The 18,596-nt window shown below is 42.9% G+C and overlaps 1 protein-coding gene across 1 annotated transcript; it reads right to left on the bottom strand.

The window, feature by feature from the left end:
* Nucleotides 1-93: 93 nt before the first annotated feature.
* On the bottom strand, nucleotides 94-5,297 carry LOC115123030 (heterogeneous nuclear ribonucleoprotein H-like). The gene is made up of 10 exons (XM_029652324.2): nucleotides 5,175-5,297; nucleotides 4,301-4,404; nucleotides 4,031-4,186; nucleotides 3,713-3,856; nucleotides 2,877-3,015; nucleotides 1,748-1,932; nucleotides 1,427-1,539; nucleotides 1,213-1,348; nucleotides 895-1,068; nucleotides 94-758 (listed from the first exon to the last, which is right to left on the bottom strand). The coding sequence occupies exons 2-10, from the start codon at nucleotides 4,383-4,385 to the stop codon at nucleotides 667-669; spliced, it is 1,224 nt and encodes a 407-aa protein (XP_029508184.1). The 5' UTR covers nucleotides 4,386-4,404; nucleotides 5,175-5,297; the 3' UTR covers nucleotides 94-666.
* Between the last annotated feature and the right edge of the window lie 13,299 nt (nucleotides 5,298-18,596).

Genomic DNA, 18,596 nt, shown 5'->3' on the forward strand with positions numbered 1-18,596 from the left:
TCATGTCAAACAGGACAAAGACATTTAATCGATCTTAAAATGGTGTATTTCTTGTAAGGTGGACAAGAGTAAATAAAGAGAAAATTCCACATAGGCAGTAGAAAGAAACCTTTATAAACAGAAAAACTTAAAGGTTTGTTTGCTAAATAAGTATCCATCCGTCATTGAGAATTCCCCATAACATTATTCATTATAAAACAAACATGCTCTTTGTTCCATGTTAACTTCACACTATTTTGACATTGTTTCAAACTTTGACAGAAAGTCCAGAAATGTTTGCACCTACTGGAGAAAAGAGAACATCTAGAAGACTATTTCCAGAAGTGTTGGTTCATCCACTCAGGGATGGGGCCAATTGCTTTTCAATTACAAAAATGTGGTTAACTTTCTGAATTGACTAGTTTACCTCAACCCTTCACAGTGAACTACTCTGAGTCACAGTTGGTTATTTGAATCTTCCAGGTAACGATGATGAAACAAGCATTCCGACCACGGTCAGCGGTCATAGTTTGCATTGCTGCAGTCATGTCAATAACAATAGTAGGAGCAGGTGAAAACAAAAAGTCAAAGGGACCTTAATCATTAATACGATCAGTCTAAAACAAAACATCCAGGTGAGAACTACAATTCCAGTCCTTCCAGCAGAACGCATGCTTGGTTAAAGAACTACATCCCCCATCCTGCCCCCAGGCCATTGGAACTCCTGTCTCCTCGTCCACCGCCGCTATAGTAACTGCTGCTCATACCGCCCTGGTTACCTGACAGGAGAGAGATACACACTATAGGACCGAGGAGTTCAGAAGTCACACACAGTAAAGCCTGATAGTTCAAGGCTGGTCAACAGTGGTGGAGGTGCATGTGAACGGGGGTGTGTTTTACAGAGCTGATACTCACTATAGTCACTGTAACCTCCCATGCTGCCCTGGCTGCTGTAGCCTCCAGAGTATCCAGAGTTCAGCCCTCCACTGCTATAGGACTGGCTCCCCATACCCCCCTGCATCGGACTGCCGTAAGAGCCATTACTGCCCCCTGCTGTAGAGTTGAGGAACAGCTCCACATAGCGGTGCTCTGCAGGACAAACAGATAGTTAGTACACGTATTAATCATTAAGGTAGGAAAATGTGTGTGGGGGGGGGGGTACATATTAAAGTGCCGTTCATAATAGCTGTGGCCGGCTCAAACCAAAACAACTTCAAACAAAGACAGACTCACGCATGTTGGCCTTGTCCTTTGACATGGCTGTCACAGCATCCTCGTGTGTAGCAAACTCCACGTCAGCCTCTCCTGTCACTCTGCCGTCTGGCCCGATCTCTACATGCACTCTCACTGGGTTCAGAGGAGAAAAGAACTATGGAGAGAGGGAGCAGTGTGTTATTCTCACCATCTCTCACACAGACCATTCTTAGTAGGAGATCCTAGAACTCACATTGTAGATGTCAGTCTCTGTGGCTCTGTAGGGCAGACCCCTCATGTGAACACAGTGACCCGTGGTGCTCTGGAAGGAGGAGCTACTGTCACCATACCGCCCATCAGACACACCTGAGGTTAGACACACCTTAGTTACGGAGAGACTGGTCTGGGGCATATAGTCTCATGATAGAAATGTACATAGAGGGCTAGGAAGAATATGACTGGGAGACCGTTATGATTCATAACCCTTTTGACTGATCATCGTTCCCTCTTAATCCGTTCAGATGATCAAAAATAAACTTTCTTCTTACACTGGGTAGACATTACACACACACACCTCCACCATAGCCTCCGCGTCTGGCCCTGTCGTAAGAGCCCCCTCCTCGGCCCCCCATCATGTTGTACCCACGGCCCCCAGACGGTCTGTCATAGGGCCCCGGTCTCTGCATCCCCATAGGTTTCCTCTGGGGTTCGTAGTGAGTCCTCACCTCGGCACGGCTGCTCTTGAAGATCTCAATGTACCTGAGATGCATACAGTACACACACCACCATGAAGACCCCACCACACACAGGAGGGGGTGTAGACTAGAGCTAGCTACTGTACAGCTCCTAAGGCTGAATCAATGTGTGTTCAAATGTAAAGGGCACCAATAAAGTTGGATGTTCAATATTCAGTTGCTGAGCTGACATTTTTCTGTAGTTGCTGGTCATTGAGGGTACTGATAAAGTTGGGTTATTCAGGCCAGGTGCTGCCATGTGCACTACTGTTTCGTAGGTAGGTGAGACTTGATCTAGTGGGTAACAGTATACTGTGCAGTATAAAGCCTTGACAGTACAACAGGCACTTTTCTTATGGTCACCTGCAGGTACTCGATACAGTTAACACTGGGGTTACAGTACAATCTGTGTCCCTGTTGTGGTCATTGTCCTGTTGTTATCCATGGAGACACATTTTCATTACCTGTGAGTGACAGTGTGCGGGATCCTTGTCCTCATGTTGAATGGCCCTCAGTGAGTTAGAACACCTGGGAGAATCGTATCTGTCTATTCATTGGCTACCTGTACTGATGTTTAGTGCCCAGGAACCAATCAGTTTCACTCTTAAGAATCAGGGTAAAATGGATATGCCAAATTAAACTGCAATTTTTACTCTGCGACGAACCTGAGAGCTTACAAGTCACCTCGGCACTAAACTCAGAATATGATCTATCTCCCAATGGTTTTAAGAACAAGAGAATGGGCTTCATTTTCCCAACGACTGCTGTGAGTGAATGAGTGTTAGTGTGTTTTGATCTAATATTGTAACTATGTGTCTTTACAGTCAATATCTGAGTATGTGTTGTCTTAAATGAACAGCTATAACTTTTTACTGTTTTGTTGTGTCAGTCAGTTATACCTGTGGTTAATGCTTGTAAGTTGTACACCATAAGAACAGCAACTTTATCCAGCCAACCAACCATCCCCACCTGTGCCCTATTCTTTCCTTGTGTTTCTTTAGAGCCTTTTCAGCTATATCCTGTGAAGCAAACTGCACGAAGGCCTCCCCCGTACTCCTCCCCTGGAAGTCCAGCGGCAATGTTATCCCATTTGGCACGATTTCCAACCCTTTAACCCAAGGACAGATAACCCCAGTGGGGGACACAGTAAATCACATGCCCAGTTACAGAAAGGTAGCTTTCTCTGTTGTTGCTTTATTTCTTTTGTATGATAGATTTTTTTAAAATAATTTTAAAAAAAAAAGAGATAATGAAAACTTTACATTATGTAATGTACACACCTGGTGAGTGTTTTTAACCAATGAGTTAATGACCATTCATGGTACTTAATTTTACTGCAACATAAAGGAGGATGAGAGGAAAGAGTGAGCGAAAGAGAAGAGGAGAGAGAAGAGGATACAGAAGAGACTGTAGGTGTGAAGGAATGAAAAGGAGTGGCTCTGGCGGTACTTGTGTTACCTTTAGTACCCACCCATTCTATAATTGTCCCAATGGGATGAATTAAAGGACCACTGTCAATGAGAGTGACAGAGACTAGCATGTCAGGCCTGATTGGTCAAATTTTTGGACAGAATAATTCATTTTTTTAAAGTATTGGTTGGGACCAAAGCAGTGAGAGAGAAAATTAGGTGATGGGGAAATCCTGGACAAACTATAGCTTATATAATGTAAGTCGCTCTGGTTTAGACTGTCTGCTAAATGTCTGAAAAATGTAGATGATCCTGGATCATTGATGAGGGCTGAGGACGGTCACCTACTCCTACAGGCTGTTATGGGGCTGTTCTTGTGAACCAAGCTACTAGTACCTGAGAGGAACTGGACTATCTCCTCCTTGCTGCAGCCGAAGGGGAGGCCTCGGAGCCTGACCAGGCCGTCTCCAGTCGTCTCTGGGCTGCTTGAACCAGAATGTTTCATCACCCAGTCCATCTCCACATTGTTGGATTTGAACACTGAGAAAACAAGTCAACACATACAGTCACTACTGATAGTGCTACACAATGTAAACAGCTGAGAAATGTAGCCCAAAATGAAGTCCCAAGGCACATATTATGCTTCTGCTGCAAACATTGAAACTTCAAGATTTGCCGTGACACAAAAACGCGCACACAGAGAGACGCACACACCTTCCACATATCTGTGGCCCATGGTTTCTCTGTCCTTCTTCACAGCGATCTTCAGGTCATCCTCGTTCTCCAGCTCAACAAAGGCCTCTCCACTGGGTCTGCCCTCGCGTGTGGAGGTAAAATGGATGCTGGTGCCATTGTTGGCGATTTTACAATCTATATACCAAGAAGAGTTTAGAGGGACTCACAGTTATCTCAGCTGTGAGAGGCTATAAAACATGTAGTAACATGTAGTATAAAGCTATACAGGTGTTATCGTAAAGGTGTTACCTGAGAAGAACCTCTGTATTTCATCCACAGAGCAGGACCATGGTAGACCTCTCACACGCACCACGTAACCCTCTCCATCAGACATGGTTGGTATTCTCTTAAACCTGAGGAGAGTAAAGAAACATATCGGTATGTTTGTAATGGGGCTCCTGAGTGGCACAGTCTAAGGCACTGCCTCGCAGTGAGAGAGGTGTCACTACAGTCCCTGGTTCGAATCCGGGCTGTATCACATCCGGCCGTGATTGGGAGTCCCATAGGACGGCATACAATTGTTTCAGCATCGTCCGGGTTTGACCGTTATTGTAAATAAGAACTTGTTCTTAACTGACTTGCCTCGTTTTTTATTTTTTTTATACGTAAATTAACTAGCTACCTTTACTCAGCTAGCCTACGTTTCTTGGCTAATAATATTTAACTACGTAACTAGTTAGCTAGCTGGCCATCTACATTGTATTTTACTTTTAGGTAAGTGAATGCAGTTAACTAGCTAATCGTGTCTTGTAACGTTAGACTTTTTAAATTGCTGCAAATGCTAGCTGGTAGTTATCTAACTATGTTAGCACATTGTGAATTTAGCTAGCGCATTGTTGCTAGTAGCTTACGTTAAATACATTTTGCTGGCTACAGTAGCTAAATTCATTACCATGAAACACATGATTGCACCTAACAAAATAGCTAGATGAATTAATTTGGCTAACGTTATTAGATCATAATTTGATCCTCAGACAGTCATACACAAATGGCAGGCCTGGCGTTAGCTACCTGGCTTGCTACCAGTAGCTTGATCAAATTGGATGGCATAAACCGCAAGCAAGGACTCACAAGGTAAATGTAATATCACAAATCATATTCGTTGAAAAATAGACATAGCTACCTGTTAATTTGGATACAGTGGCAATATTATCACAACCAGGATTGTTAGTATAGCTTGCTGTGCATCGGTATCAGGTCGGTCTTTTTCTGCTAGTTAGCGCCAATCTCGCTAACTAGATCCACGCCCTAAAAGCATGACGTAGCCTGTCTGGGCCCTATATCTGTGGACCCATTTTTTTTTTTTTTTTTTTTTTTTTTTTACTGAGGACACGGAAGTGAAAACTGAACTGTATTAGTGCTGTAGACTACATGACACCTTGCTCATTTGGAAAGCTAGTTCTTGCTTTCAGATTCAACGTTTACATTGCTTTCCTTTTGCTCTTGAGAAAAAATGCACTCACATTACTCGAAGGTACATTCCTAATCTAGAACTTAGAAATTTACATTTTAACATTAAAGGCCCAGTACAGTCAAAAACATGTTTTCCTGTGTTTTCTGTTATATTGTACAACAGCTGATGAAACTAACACTGGAAAAGTTTTTAAAACATTTATCAGTGTTTTTATTTCCTGATAGTTGGCTGGTTAAATACAATCTACAAAGTATCTAATTAGCAGGCTTGCATGGGCGGGAGTTTTGGCTTTCCATGGTGACATCACCATGCAGTAAATTAGTTAATAGACCAATAACAAAGAGAGTTCCAAACCTCTCTGCTAATGGGCGGATTCGATTATGCTGAGCCGCAGGGAACCGGTCTATGGTCTGGGGAAAATGGAGAAAAAGCTGTGAGGGAGGAGCGCCCTTCTCAAATTGAACATTAATCTGTATCTGCTCATTCATGTTGTCAACAAGGCAGCATGGTGCATCGTCCAGAAACATACATCTATTTACTACAAAACACATGTTTTAATTTCCTAACTACACTGAACAAAAATTGGTGCTGAGGAGTTTTTCTGTCTGTAAAAAATACCTTTTTTGGGGGGGGGCCTGGCTGCCAAGTGGTTGGGCCTATTTTTGTGTTCAGTATAGTTTTAATTGGGAAGGCAGATAAAGGGTTTTTATTTAAAGAAATCACTTTTGCATGTGTAGTCACAGAATCCTACTCATTACACTTTGTGCTTAATTAGGTCACTTTTGTTTTGTGGGCTTTGAACATGCACTTGGTTCATGCCTGGGAGGCAGACCAGTTTAAAAATGAATGCAATCAACTTTCACCCGGTGCAAAACACGCCTACCTGGGCCAGATTAATCTAACCGCCTCATGAACAGCTAGTTTTCACTTTCCCTTTCCCCACTCAGACTTCTCCCAGACAGTCCTTGGAAAATTCTTGCTTGAGATGTAGTTTTAGCTAAAAAAATATCATGTCCATTTAAATAGAAATCTATTACACTAAGGTACTTAATTGTTACGCAGAAATGATTTGATATTGTTTTTCTTTTTTTACGGCTGCATTGGGCCTTCAACTAAATTACTTGAGTTGAATTTGTTTTCCTCTGTGAATCTGTGAACTTGGAAGACGGAGATTTAAGGCATGTTCTGGGATAGCTTGTTTTCATGGCCAGGCACACTTCACAGATGATCAGATCGAATGTGACCTTGAACAAGGCACTTAACCCCATTGCTCCAGGGTTGTTGTTGATAATGGCTGACCCTGGCCAAGGCCCCACTCTCCATGGGTGTCTCAGGGGGAGTGAAAAACACATTTCCAATTCACACGAGGGAATTAGGACAAATATAAGCACTTACCAAATTATTGTTAAATTATACACTAATACACATTATCTCTTACCTCCTCCATTACCAGATGGGTAATCTCTGCAACCCAGAAAAAAATATTGCGTAAATATTACATCTGTCTTAGACAGATTATCAAATGGGGAAGGGTTAGGCTGGGTTAAGGCAAATCTATCCTGATCTAGGATCAGTTTACTTTATCTCAATCCTTACCATGCCCAGTGTTAAGGAGGGAACCTACCCCACATGGTTGCCATGTCCACGGTTCTCCTGAAATTGGGCTACTTTGAAAACTATGTCGAGGGTGAAAATGTATTGGTCATGGGTTGCAGGTTTTTGGCTACTTTCCACTGCAGCCAACATTGAATTTCTGTAAATAAATATTTTTAAAAAGACCTGCTGCTGCTAACCATTGGTGTAAAGTACTTAAGTAAAAATACTTTAAAGTACTACTTAAGTCGTTTTTGGGGGTATCTGTACTTTACTTTACTATTTATATTTTTGACAACTTTTACTTTAACTTCACTACATTCCTATAGAAAATAATGTACTTTTTACTCCATACATTTTCCCTGACACACAAAAGTACTTGTTACATTTAGCAGGACAGCTTAGCAGGACAGAAAATTGTCCAATTCACACACTTGTCAAGAGAACATCCCTGGTCATCCCTACGACCTCTGATCTGGCGGACTCACGAAACACAAATGCTTCGTTTGTAAATGATGTCAGAGTGTTGGAGTGTAAATGATAAAAACAAGAAAATGGTGCTGTCTGGTTTGCTAAATGTAAGGAATTTGAAATGATTCATACTTTTACTTTTGATACTTAAGTATATTTAAAACCAAATACTTTTAGACTTTTACTCAAGTAGTACTTTACTGGGTGACTTTCACTTTTACTTGTCATTTTCTATAAAGGTATCTTTCCTTTTACTCAAGTATGACAATTGGGTACTTTTTCCACCACTGCTGCTAACTGTCACCCGCGACTTCGTCCTCAGAGCATGCGCAGACCAGCAGGCTGGAGTCTTTACGGATATATTCAATCTCTCCCTATCCCAATCTGCTATCCCCACTTGCTTCAAGATGTCCACCATTGTTCTTGTAACCAAGAATGCAAAGGTAACTGAACTAAATGACTAGCACTCACTTCTGTCATTATGAAGTGCTTTGGGAGACTAGTTAAGGATCATATCACCTATACCCGCCAAACTCATCATCAAGCTCAGGGCCCTGAATCCCGTCCTGTGCAGCTGTGTCTTGGACTCCCTGACGGGCCGCCCCCAGGTGGTGAAGGTAGGAAACAACACCTCCACTTTGCTGATCCTCAACACAGGGTCCCCACAAGGGTGTGTGCTCAGCCCCATGACTGCGTGGCCATGTACGCCTCCAACTCAATCATCAAGTTTGCAGATGACACAACAGTAGTAGGCCTGATTACCAACAATGATGAGACAGCCTATAGGGAGGAGGTGAGGGCCCTGCCAGAGTGGTGCCAGGAAAATAACCTCTCCCTCAATGTCAACAAAACAAAGGAGCTGATCGTGGACTTCAGGAAACAGCAGAGGGAGAACGCCCCTATCCACATTGACGGGACCGCAGTGGAGAAGGTGAAAAGCTTCAAGTTCTTTGGTGTACACATCACTGACATTATGAAAAGGTCCACCCACACAGCAGGTGTGATGAAGAAGTCGCATCAGTGCCTCTTCAACCTTAAGAGGCTGAAGAAATTCGACTTGGCCCCCAAGACCCTCACAAACCTTTACAGATGCACAATTGAGATCATCCTGTCGGGCTGTATCACAACCTGGTACGGAAACTGCACCGCCCGCAACCGCAAGGCTCTTCAGAGGGCGGTGCGGTCTGCCAAACGCATCACCGGGGGCACACTGCCTGCCCTGTAGGATACCTACAGCACGCAATGTCACAGGAAGGCCAAAAAGATCATCAAGGACATCAACCAGCCACGGCCTGTTCACCCTGCTATCATCCAGATGTCGAGGTCAGTACAAGTGCATCAAAGCTGGGGCCAAGAGAATGAAAAACAGCTTCGATCTCAAGGCCATCAGACTGTTAAATAGCCATCACTAGCCGGCTACCACCCGGCTCCTCAACCCTGCACCTTAGAGGATGCTGCACTATATACATAGACATGAAATCACTAGCCACTTTAATAATGGAACACTTGTCACTTTAGTAATGTTTACATACTGCTTTACTCATTTCATATGTACAGTGAGGAGAAGACGTATTTGATACACTGCCGATTTTGCAGGTTTTCCTACTTACAAAGCATGTTAGGTCTGTAATTTTTATCATAGGTACACTTCAACTGTGAGAGACGGAATCTAAAACAAAAATCCAGAAAATCACATTGTATGATTTTTAAGTAATTCATTTGCATTTATTACATGACATAAGCATTTGATCTCCTACCAACCAGTAAGAATTCCAGCTCTCACAGACCTGTTAGTTTTTCTTTAATAAGAAGCCCTCCTGTTCTGCACTCATTACTGCACCTGTTTGAACTCGTTACCTATATAAAAGACACCTGTCCACACACTCAATCAAACAGACTCCAACCTCTCCACAATGGCCAAAACCAGACAGCTGTGGAAGGACATTAGGGATAAAATTGTAGACCTGCACAAGGCTGGGATGGGCTACAGGACAATAGGTAAGCAGCTTGGTGAGAAGGCAACAACTGTTGGCGCAATTATTTGAAAATGTAGGAAGTTCAAGATGACGGTCAATCACACTCGATCTGGGGCTCCATGCAAGATCTCACCTCGTGGGGCATCAATGATCACGAGGAAGGTGAGGGATCAGCCCAGAACTACACGGCAGGACCTGGTCAATGACCTGAAGTGAGCTGGGACCACAGTCTCAAAGAAAACCATTAGTAACACACTACGCCGTCATGGATTAAAATCCTGCAGCGCACGCAAGGTCCCCCTGCTCAAACCAGCGCATGTCCAGGCCCGTCTGAAGTTTGCCAATGACCATCTGCATGATCCAGAGGAGGAATGGGAGAAGGTCATGTGGTCTGATGAGACAAAAATAGAGCTTTTTTGTCTAAACTCCACTCGCCGTGTTTGGAGGAAGAAGAAGGATGAGTACAACCCCAAGAACACCATCCCAACCGTGAAGCATGGAGGTGGAAACATAATTCTTTGGGGATGCTTTTCTGCAAAGGGGACAGGACGACTGCACCGTATTGAGGGGAGGATGGATGGGGCCATGTATCGTGAGATCTTGGCCAACAACCTCCTTCCCTCAGTGAGAGCATTGAAGATGGGCAGTGGCTGGGTCTTCCAGCATGACAACGACCCGAAACACATAGCCAGGGCAACTAATGAGTGGCTCCGTAAGAAGCATCTCAAGGTCTTGGAGTGGCCTAGCCAGTCTCCAGACCTGAACCCAATAGAAAATATTTGGAGGGAGCTGAAAGTCCGTATTGCCCAGCGACAGCCCCGAAACCTGAAGGATCTGGAGAAGGTCTGTATGGAGGAGTGGGCCAAAATCCCTGCTGCAGTGTGTGTAAATCTGTTCAAGAACTACAGGAAATGTATGATCCCTGTAATTGCAAACAAAGGTTTCTATACCAAATATTAAGTTCTGCTTTTCTGATGTATCAAATAGTTATGTCACGCAATAAAATGCAAATTAATTACTTAAAAATTATACAATGTGATTTTCTGGATTGTTGTTTTAGATTCCGTCTTTCATAGTTGAAGTGAACCTATGATACAAATTACAGACCTCTAAATGCTTTGTAAGTAGGAAAACCTGCCAAATCGGCAGTGTATCAAATACTTGTTCTCCCCACTGTATATACTGTATTCTATTCTACTGTATTTTAGTCAATGCCACTCTGTATTTTAGTCTCCCTCAATGTGAGCAAGACAAAGGAGCTGATCATGGACTATAGGAAAAGGAGGGCCGAACAGGCCCCCATTGTTACATTCATCAGTTTCGGTGTTGTGGTTTTGTATGTGTGTGTTTCAGGATGGCTTCTTGGAATCCCCCAAGCAGCTGATTGGTCGACTCCATGGCAAATTGGAGCTGACCCCGCCCGCTTGTCAGAGGACGCAGCTGTCTTCAATTACCGACTCCTTCTGAAGCTATATAAGCCAGTGTTCTGTTCCTCAGAGAGGGAGATGAGTGTGTCCTGTGTTGGTTGTTGTTGAGAGAGCTGATTGGTATATCCTATGTTGTTTGTTAGAGAGAGAGAGAGACAGAGAGAGAGAGACAGAGAGAGAGAGACAGAGAGAGAGAGACAGAGAGAGAGAGAGAGAGAGAGAGAGAGACAGAGAGAGAGAGAGAGAGAGAGCGAGCGCGCTTATTAGTATGTCCTGTGTGTGTAAATAGGACGCAGTGTTTTGATTATTGAAATTGTTTTTGTTATTCTATTTATGTTCCCAGGGGGAAGGGGAAGGCACCTTGGGAGTGCTTAGGCAAGAGGCCTGCGGGCATACATATACCCGTAGTATATACTCTGTCTATGCACACTAGGTAAGACCTGGGCGGACCATCTCCTGTATTTTGGTTAGTGTACCAGGTGGTGCTAGTTAGGTAAGTTGTGGGTAGGTAGGTAAAACCTCTCTGAACCACCCATCCCGGATCCGGTATAATTGTCATCAGCAACGCTGAATAGCATAGCGCCACAGTCAAATAATATTACTAGAAAATATTCATATTCATGAAATCACAAGTGCAATATTGCAAAACACAGCTTAGCCTTTTGTTAATCGACCTGTCGTCTCAGATTTTGAAATGATGCTTTACAGCGAAAGCAATACAAGCGTTTGTGTAAGTTTATAGATCGCTCCACAAAACAATAAGTACACTTAGCATCAGGTAACTTGGTCACGAAAATCAGAAAAGCAATCAAATTAATAGTTTACCTTTGATGATCTTCGGATGTTTTCACTCACGAGACTCCCAGTTAGACAACAAATGTTCCTTTTGTTCCATAAAGATATTTTTATATCCAAATACCTCCATTAGTTTGGTGCGTTATGCCCAGGAATCCGGTCACAGTTGGCTTTTCACTAGGACCGGGAGTAACAATGGCCGCCTTGCTCTTTTGGCACAACTCACTCTGAGAGCCCCCTCCTATCCACTTACGCAATGTGGTCATTCACGCTCATTCTTCAAAATAAAAGCCTGAAACTATGTCTAAAGGCTGTTGACACCTTAGGGAAGCCATAGAAAAAGGAATCTGGTTGATATCCCTTTAAATGGGCAATAGGGATGCTTAAGAACAGAGAGGTTTCAAAAACAGGGGCACTTCCTGATTAGATTTTCCTCTGGTTTTAGCCTGAATTATCAGTTCTGTTTAACTCACAGACAACATTTTGACAATTTTGGAAACTTTAGAGTGTTTTCTATCCTAATCTGTCAATTATATGCATATTCTAGCATCTGGTCCTGAGAAATAGGCCGTTTACTTTGGGAATGTTATTTTTCCAAACATAAAAATAGTGCCCCCTAGCTTCAAGGCAGGAGAGGAGGCGTTGACATTTACTTTCTTTCGGCCCCTGTTCCCCAAAATTACCGCGTGACGGAATAAATTCCCTGTAAATGGTACGAACTGCAAAAATCGCTGAAGTTGGAGACTTTTATCTCCCTCACCAACTTCAAACATCAGCTATCCGAGCAGCTAACCGATCGCTGCAGCTGTACATAGTCTATTGGTAAATAGCCCACCCATTCTCACCTACCTTATTCCCATACTGTTTTTATACTGTTTTTTATTTATTTACTTTTCTGCTCTTTTGCACACCAATATCTCTACCTGTACATGACCATCTGATCATTTATCACTCCAGTGTTAATCTGCAAAATTGTATTATTCGCCTACCTCCTCATGCCTTTTGCACACATTGTATATAGACTGCCCATTTTTTTTTCTACTGTGTTATTGACTTGTTAATTGTTTACTCCATGTGTAACTCTGTGTTGTCTGTTCACACTGCTATGCTTTATCTTGGCCAGGTCGCAGTTGCAAATGAGAACTTGTTCTCAACTAGCCTACCTGGTTAAATAAAGGTGTTCTCAACTAGCCTACCTGGTTAAATAAAGGTGTTCTCAACTAGCCTACCTGGTTAAATAAAGGTGTTCTCAACTAGCCTACCTGGTTAAATAAAGGTGTTCTCAACTAGCCTACCTGGTTAAATAAAGGTGTTCTCAACTAGCCTACCTGGTTAAATAAAGGTGAAATAAAAAAAATAAAATAAAAAACTCATCTCTGCCTTTTGTCAACTCGCACCTACAATCCCATACCGCTTTCACTCCACGGGGAGTTGCGTTGTAGCAGGGTGTTGCGTTCCCTCTTCCTAGAGGCATACTTAACACCCATTCTGTCTCCTAGAGATGAACGTACTTTGGTGGAAAAAGTGCAGACTAATCCCAGAACAACAGCAAAGGACCTTGTGAAGATGCTGGAGGAAACAGGTACAAAAGTATTTATATCCACAGTAAAATTAGTCCTCTATTGATATAACTTGAATGGCCGCTCAGCAAGGAAGAAGCCACTGTTCCAAAACCACCATAAAAAAGCCAGACTACGGTTTGCAACTGCACATGGGGACAAAGATCATACATTTTGGAGAAATGTCCTCTGGTCTGATAAAACAAAAATTCAACTGTTTGGCCATAATGACTATTGTTATGTTTGGAGGGGGAGGCTTGCAAGCCGAAGAACACCATCCCAACTGTGAAGCAGGGTGGCAGCATCATGTTGTGGGGGTGCTTTGCTGCAGGAGAGACTGGTCCACTTCACAAAATAGATGGCATCATGAGGAAAGGAAAATTATATGGATATATTAAAGCAACATCTCAAGACATCAGTCAGGAAGTTAAAGATTGGTCGCAAATGGGTCTTCCAAATGGACAATGACCCCAAGCAGACTTCCAAGGTTGTGGCAAAATGGCTTAAGGACAACAATGTCATGGTATTGGAGTGGCCATCACAAAGCCATGACCTCAATCCGATAGAAAATTTGTGGGCAGAACTGAAAAAGTGTGTGTGAGCAAGGAGGCCTACAAACCTGACTCAGTTACACCAGTTTTGTCAGGAGGAATGGGCCAAAATTCACCCAACGTATTGTGGGAAGCTTGTGGAAGGCTACCCGAAACGTTTGACCCAAGTTAAACAATTTAAATGCAATGCTAACAAATAGCAATTGAGTGTATGTAAACTTCTGACCCACTGGCAATGTGATGAAAGAAATAAAAGCTTAAATAAATAATTCTCTCTGCTATTATTCTGACATTTCACATTCTAAAATAAAGTGGTGATCCTAACTGACCTAAGACATGGAATATTTACTCGGGAATTGTGAAAAACTGAGTTTAGATGTACAGTGAGGGACAAAAGTATTTGATCCCCTGGTGATTTTGTACATTTGCCCACTGAAAGAAATGAGCCATCTATAATTTTAATGGTAGGTTTATTTGAACAGTGAGAGACAGAATAACAACAACAAAAATCCAGAAAAACACATGTCAAAAATGTTATAAATTGATTTGCATTTTATTGAGGGGAATAAGTATTTGACCCCTCTGCAAAACATGATTTAGTACTTGGTGGCAAAACCCTTGTTGGCAATCACAGAGATCAGACATTTCTTGTAGTTGGCCACCAGGTTTGCACACATCTCAGGAGGGATTTTCTCCCACTCCTCTTTGCAGATCTTCCCCAAGTCATTAAGGTTTCGAGGCTGACGTTTGGCAACTCGAACCTTCAGCTCCCTCCACAGATTTTCTATGGGATTAAGGTCTGGAGACTGGCTAGGCCATTCCAGGACTTTAATGTGCTTCTTCTTGAGCCACTCCTTTTTTGCCTTGGCCGTGTGTTTTGGGTCATTGTCATGCTGGAATACCCATCCACGACCCATTTTCTGAGGGAAGGAGGCTCTCACCCAAGATTTGACGGTACATGACCCCGTCCATCGTCCCTTTGATGCGGTGAAGTTGTTCTGTCCCCTTAGCAGAAAAACACCCCCAAAGCACCACCTCCATGTTTGGTGGGGATGGTGTTCTTGGGGTCATAGGCAGCTTTCCTCCTCCCCCAAATACGGCGAGTTGAGTTGGTGCCAAAGAGCTCCATTTTGGTTTCATCTAACCATAACACTTTCACCAAGTTGTCCTCTGAATCATTCAGATGTTCATTGGCAAACTTCAGACGGGCATGTATATGTGCTTTCTTGAGGATTTCAGTCCTTCATGGCGTAGTGTGTTACCAATTGTTTTCTTGCTGACTATGCTGACTATGGTCCCAGCTGCCTTGAGATCATTGACAAGATCCTCCTGTGTAGTTCTGGGCTGATTCCTCACCTTTCTCATGATCATTGCAAATCCACGAGGTGAGATCTTGCATGGAGCCCCAGGCCGGGGGAGATTGACAGTTCTTTTGTGTTTCTTCCATTTGCGAATAATCGCACCAACTGTTGTCACCTTCTCACCAAGCTGCTTGGCGATTGTCTTGTAGCCCATTCCAGCCTTGTGTAGGTCTACAATCTTGTCCCTGACATCCTTGGAGAGCTCTTTGGTCTTGGCCATTGTGGAGAGTTTGGAATTTGATTGATTGATTGCTTCTGTGGACAGGTATCTTTTATACAGGTAACAAACTGAGATTAGGAGCACTCCCTTTAAGAGTGTGCTCCTAATCTCAGCTCGTTACCTGTATAAAAGACACCTGGGAGCCAGAAATCTTTCTGATTGAGAGGGGGGTCAAATACTAATTTCCCTCATTAAAATGCAAATCAATTTATAACATTTTTGACATGCATTTTTCTGGATTGTTTTGTTGTTATTTTGTCTCTCACTGTTAAAATAAACCTACCATTAAAAGTATAGACCGATCATTTCTTTGTCAGTGGGCAAATGTACAAAATCAGCAGGGGATCAAATACTTTTTCCCCTCACTGTACGTATTTGGCTAAGGTGTATGTAAACTTCCTACTTCAACTGTATATACTAGACGGTGTCAGAGGAAGGCCCAAAAAATGGTCAAAGACTCCAGTAACCCATGTCCTAGACTGTTACCGCACGGCAAGCGGTACCGGAGCGCCAAGTCTAGGACCAAAAGGCTCCTTGATTTAACCAGGTAGGCTAGTTGAGAACAAGTTCTCATTTACAACTGTGACCTGGCCAAGATAAAGCAAAGCAGTGTGAACAGACAACACAGAGTTACACGTAGAATAATCAATAAACAAGTCAATAACACAGAACATAACATAGAAAAAAAGAAAAAAAGAGTCTATATACATTGTGTGCAAAAGGCATGAGGAGGTAGGCGAATAATTACAATTTTGCAGATTAACACTGGAGTGATAAATGATCAGATGGTCATGTGCAGGTAGAGATACTGGTGTGCAAAAGAGCAGAAAAGTAAATAAATAAAAACAGTATGGGGATGAGGTAGGTAAATTGGGTGGGCTATTTACCGATGGACTATGTACAGCTGCAGCGATCGGTTAGCTGCTCAGATAGCATATGTTTGAAGTTGGTGATGGAGATAAAAGTCTCCAACTTCAGCGATTTTTGCAATTCGTTCCAGTCACAGGCAGGAGAGAACTGGAAGGAAAGGCGGCCAAATTAGGTGTTGGCTTTAGGGATGATCAGTGAGATACACCTGCTGGAGCGGGTGCTATGGGTGGGTGTTGCCATCGTGACCAGTGAACTGAGATAAGGCGGAGCTTTACCTAGCATGGACTTGTAGATGACCTGGAGCCAGTGGGTCTGGCGACGAATATGTAGCGAGGGCCAGCCGACTAGAGCATACAGGTCGCAGTGGTGGGTGGTATAAAGTGCTTTAGTAACAAAACGGACGGCACTGTGATAGACTGCATCCAGTTTGCTGAGTAGAGTATTGGAAGCTATTTTGTACATCGCCGAAGTCGAGGATCGGCAGGATAGTCAGTTTTACTAGCCTTGGCCAGGTCGATGAAGACGGCTGCACAGTACTGTCTTTTATCGATAGCAGTTATGATATTGTTTAGTACCTTGAGCATGGCTGAGGTGCACCCGTGACCGGCTCGGAAACCAGATTGCACAGCGGAGAAGGTACGGTGGGATTCGAGATGGTCAGTGATCTGTTTGTTGACTTGGCTTTCGAAGACCTTAGATAGGCAGGGCAGGATGGATATAGGTCTGTAACAGTTTGGGTCCAGGGTGTCTCCCCCTTTGAAGAGGGGGATGACTGCGGCAGCTTTCCAATCCTTGGGGATCTCAGACAATATGAAAGAGAGTTTGAACAGGCTGGTAATAGGGGTTGCGACAATGGCGGCGGATAGTTACAAAAATAGAGGGTCCAGATTGTCAAGCCCAGTTGATTTGTACGGGTCCAGGTTTTGCAGCTCTTTCAGAACATCTGGGGGGCGGAGCTGTTGGCCGAGGTTGGAGTAGCCAGGAGGAAGGCATGGCCAGCCGTTGAGAAATGCTTGTTGAAGTTTTCGATTATCATGGATTTATCGGTGGTGACCGTGTTACCTAGCCTCAGTGCAGTGGGCAGCTGGGAGGAGGTGCTCTTGTTCTCCATGGACTTTACAGTGTCCCAGAACTTTTTGGAGTTAGAGCTACAGGATGCAAATTTCTGCCTGAAGAAGCTGGCCTTAGCTTTCCTGACTGACTGCGTGTATTGGTTCCTGACTTCCCTGAACAGTTGCATATTGCGGGGACTATTCGATGCTATTGCAGTCCACCACAGGATGTTTTTGTGCTGGTCGAGGGCAGTCAGGTCTGGAGTGAACCAAGGGCTATATCTGTTCTTACTTCTACTTCCAAGCCATAAGACTGCGAAACAATTAATCAGTCCCCCCACCCTTTGTTTTTACACTGCTGCTACTCGTTGTTTATTATCTATGCATAGTCACTTTACAAATGACCTCGACTAACCTGTACCACCGCACATTGAATCGGTACCAGTACCCCCTGTACATCGTTATTGTTATGTAATTTCTTGTTTACTTTTTTTATTACATTTTTTTTTTTTACTTTAGTATTTAGTAAATACTTTCTTTACTCTATTTCTTGAACTGCATTGTTGGTTAAGGGCTTGTAAGTAAGCATTTCAAGGTCAGGTCTACACCTGTTGGCTTCGGCGCATGTGACAAATTAAATTTGATTTGTAGCCTTGTGTCATTATGCAATTATTAATGGCCATGCCTAATTAATTACATTGGAAATGATCAAAGCTCTATCGCAGATGCCGATCAATTGTTAAAACGCATTAGGTTGACGGTAACAGTCAGATTAGGCTACAGATAAAAACAATTACAGAAAATAAACACTGGCTGTTGTTGACAAGCATATTCAGTTCATATACATATTATGAATATTTAATTTGGTGATTTAAATTTCGACCCCATCCTCAGTAGCTTATTCAGCAGGCTATTGGGAAACACAAGCACTTCTTACCTCAAAATCGCCAAGATATTCATATTGAATAAATTAATTTTAATTTTAATTAATTTGAAGCAAGTTGCTAAATCTTTCAGTTTACATCTTTCCTAGGCTACTGTAGACTATCACAAATCAAATCAAATGTTATTGGTCACATACACATGGTTAGCAGTTATTGCGAGTGTAGCGAAATGCTTGTGCTTCTAGTTCCGACAGTGCAGTAATATCTAACATGTAATCTAACAATTCCACAACTGCCTAATACACACAAATCTAAGTAAAGGAATAAGAATATATACATATAAATATACGGAAAAGCAATGACAGAGCGGCA

This window comes from Oncorhynchus nerka, linkage group LG5, assembly GCF_034236695.1.
Source record: "Oncorhynchus nerka isolate Pitt River linkage group LG5, Oner_Uvic_2.0, whole genome shotgun sequence".
Classification (NCBI taxonomy): Eukaryota; Metazoa; Chordata; class Actinopteri; order Salmoniformes; family Salmonidae; genus Oncorhynchus; species Oncorhynchus nerka.

Bases quoted from the DNA above. Each gene is read 5' to 3' on its own strand.
- LOC115123030 (XM_029652324.2), bottom strand. From the start codon at position 4,385: ATGTCTGATGGAGAGGGTTACGTGGTGCGTGTGAGAGGTCTACCATGG. The intron at 4,187-4,300 runs GTAACACCTTTA...CTTGGTATATAG, and splicing joins AATACAGAGGTTCTTCTCAG to ATTGTAAAATCGCCAACAAT. The intron at 1,349-1,426 runs GTGAGTTCTAGG...CTCTCTCCATAG, and splicing joins CAGAGACTGACATCTACAAT to TTCTTTTCTCCTCTGAACCC.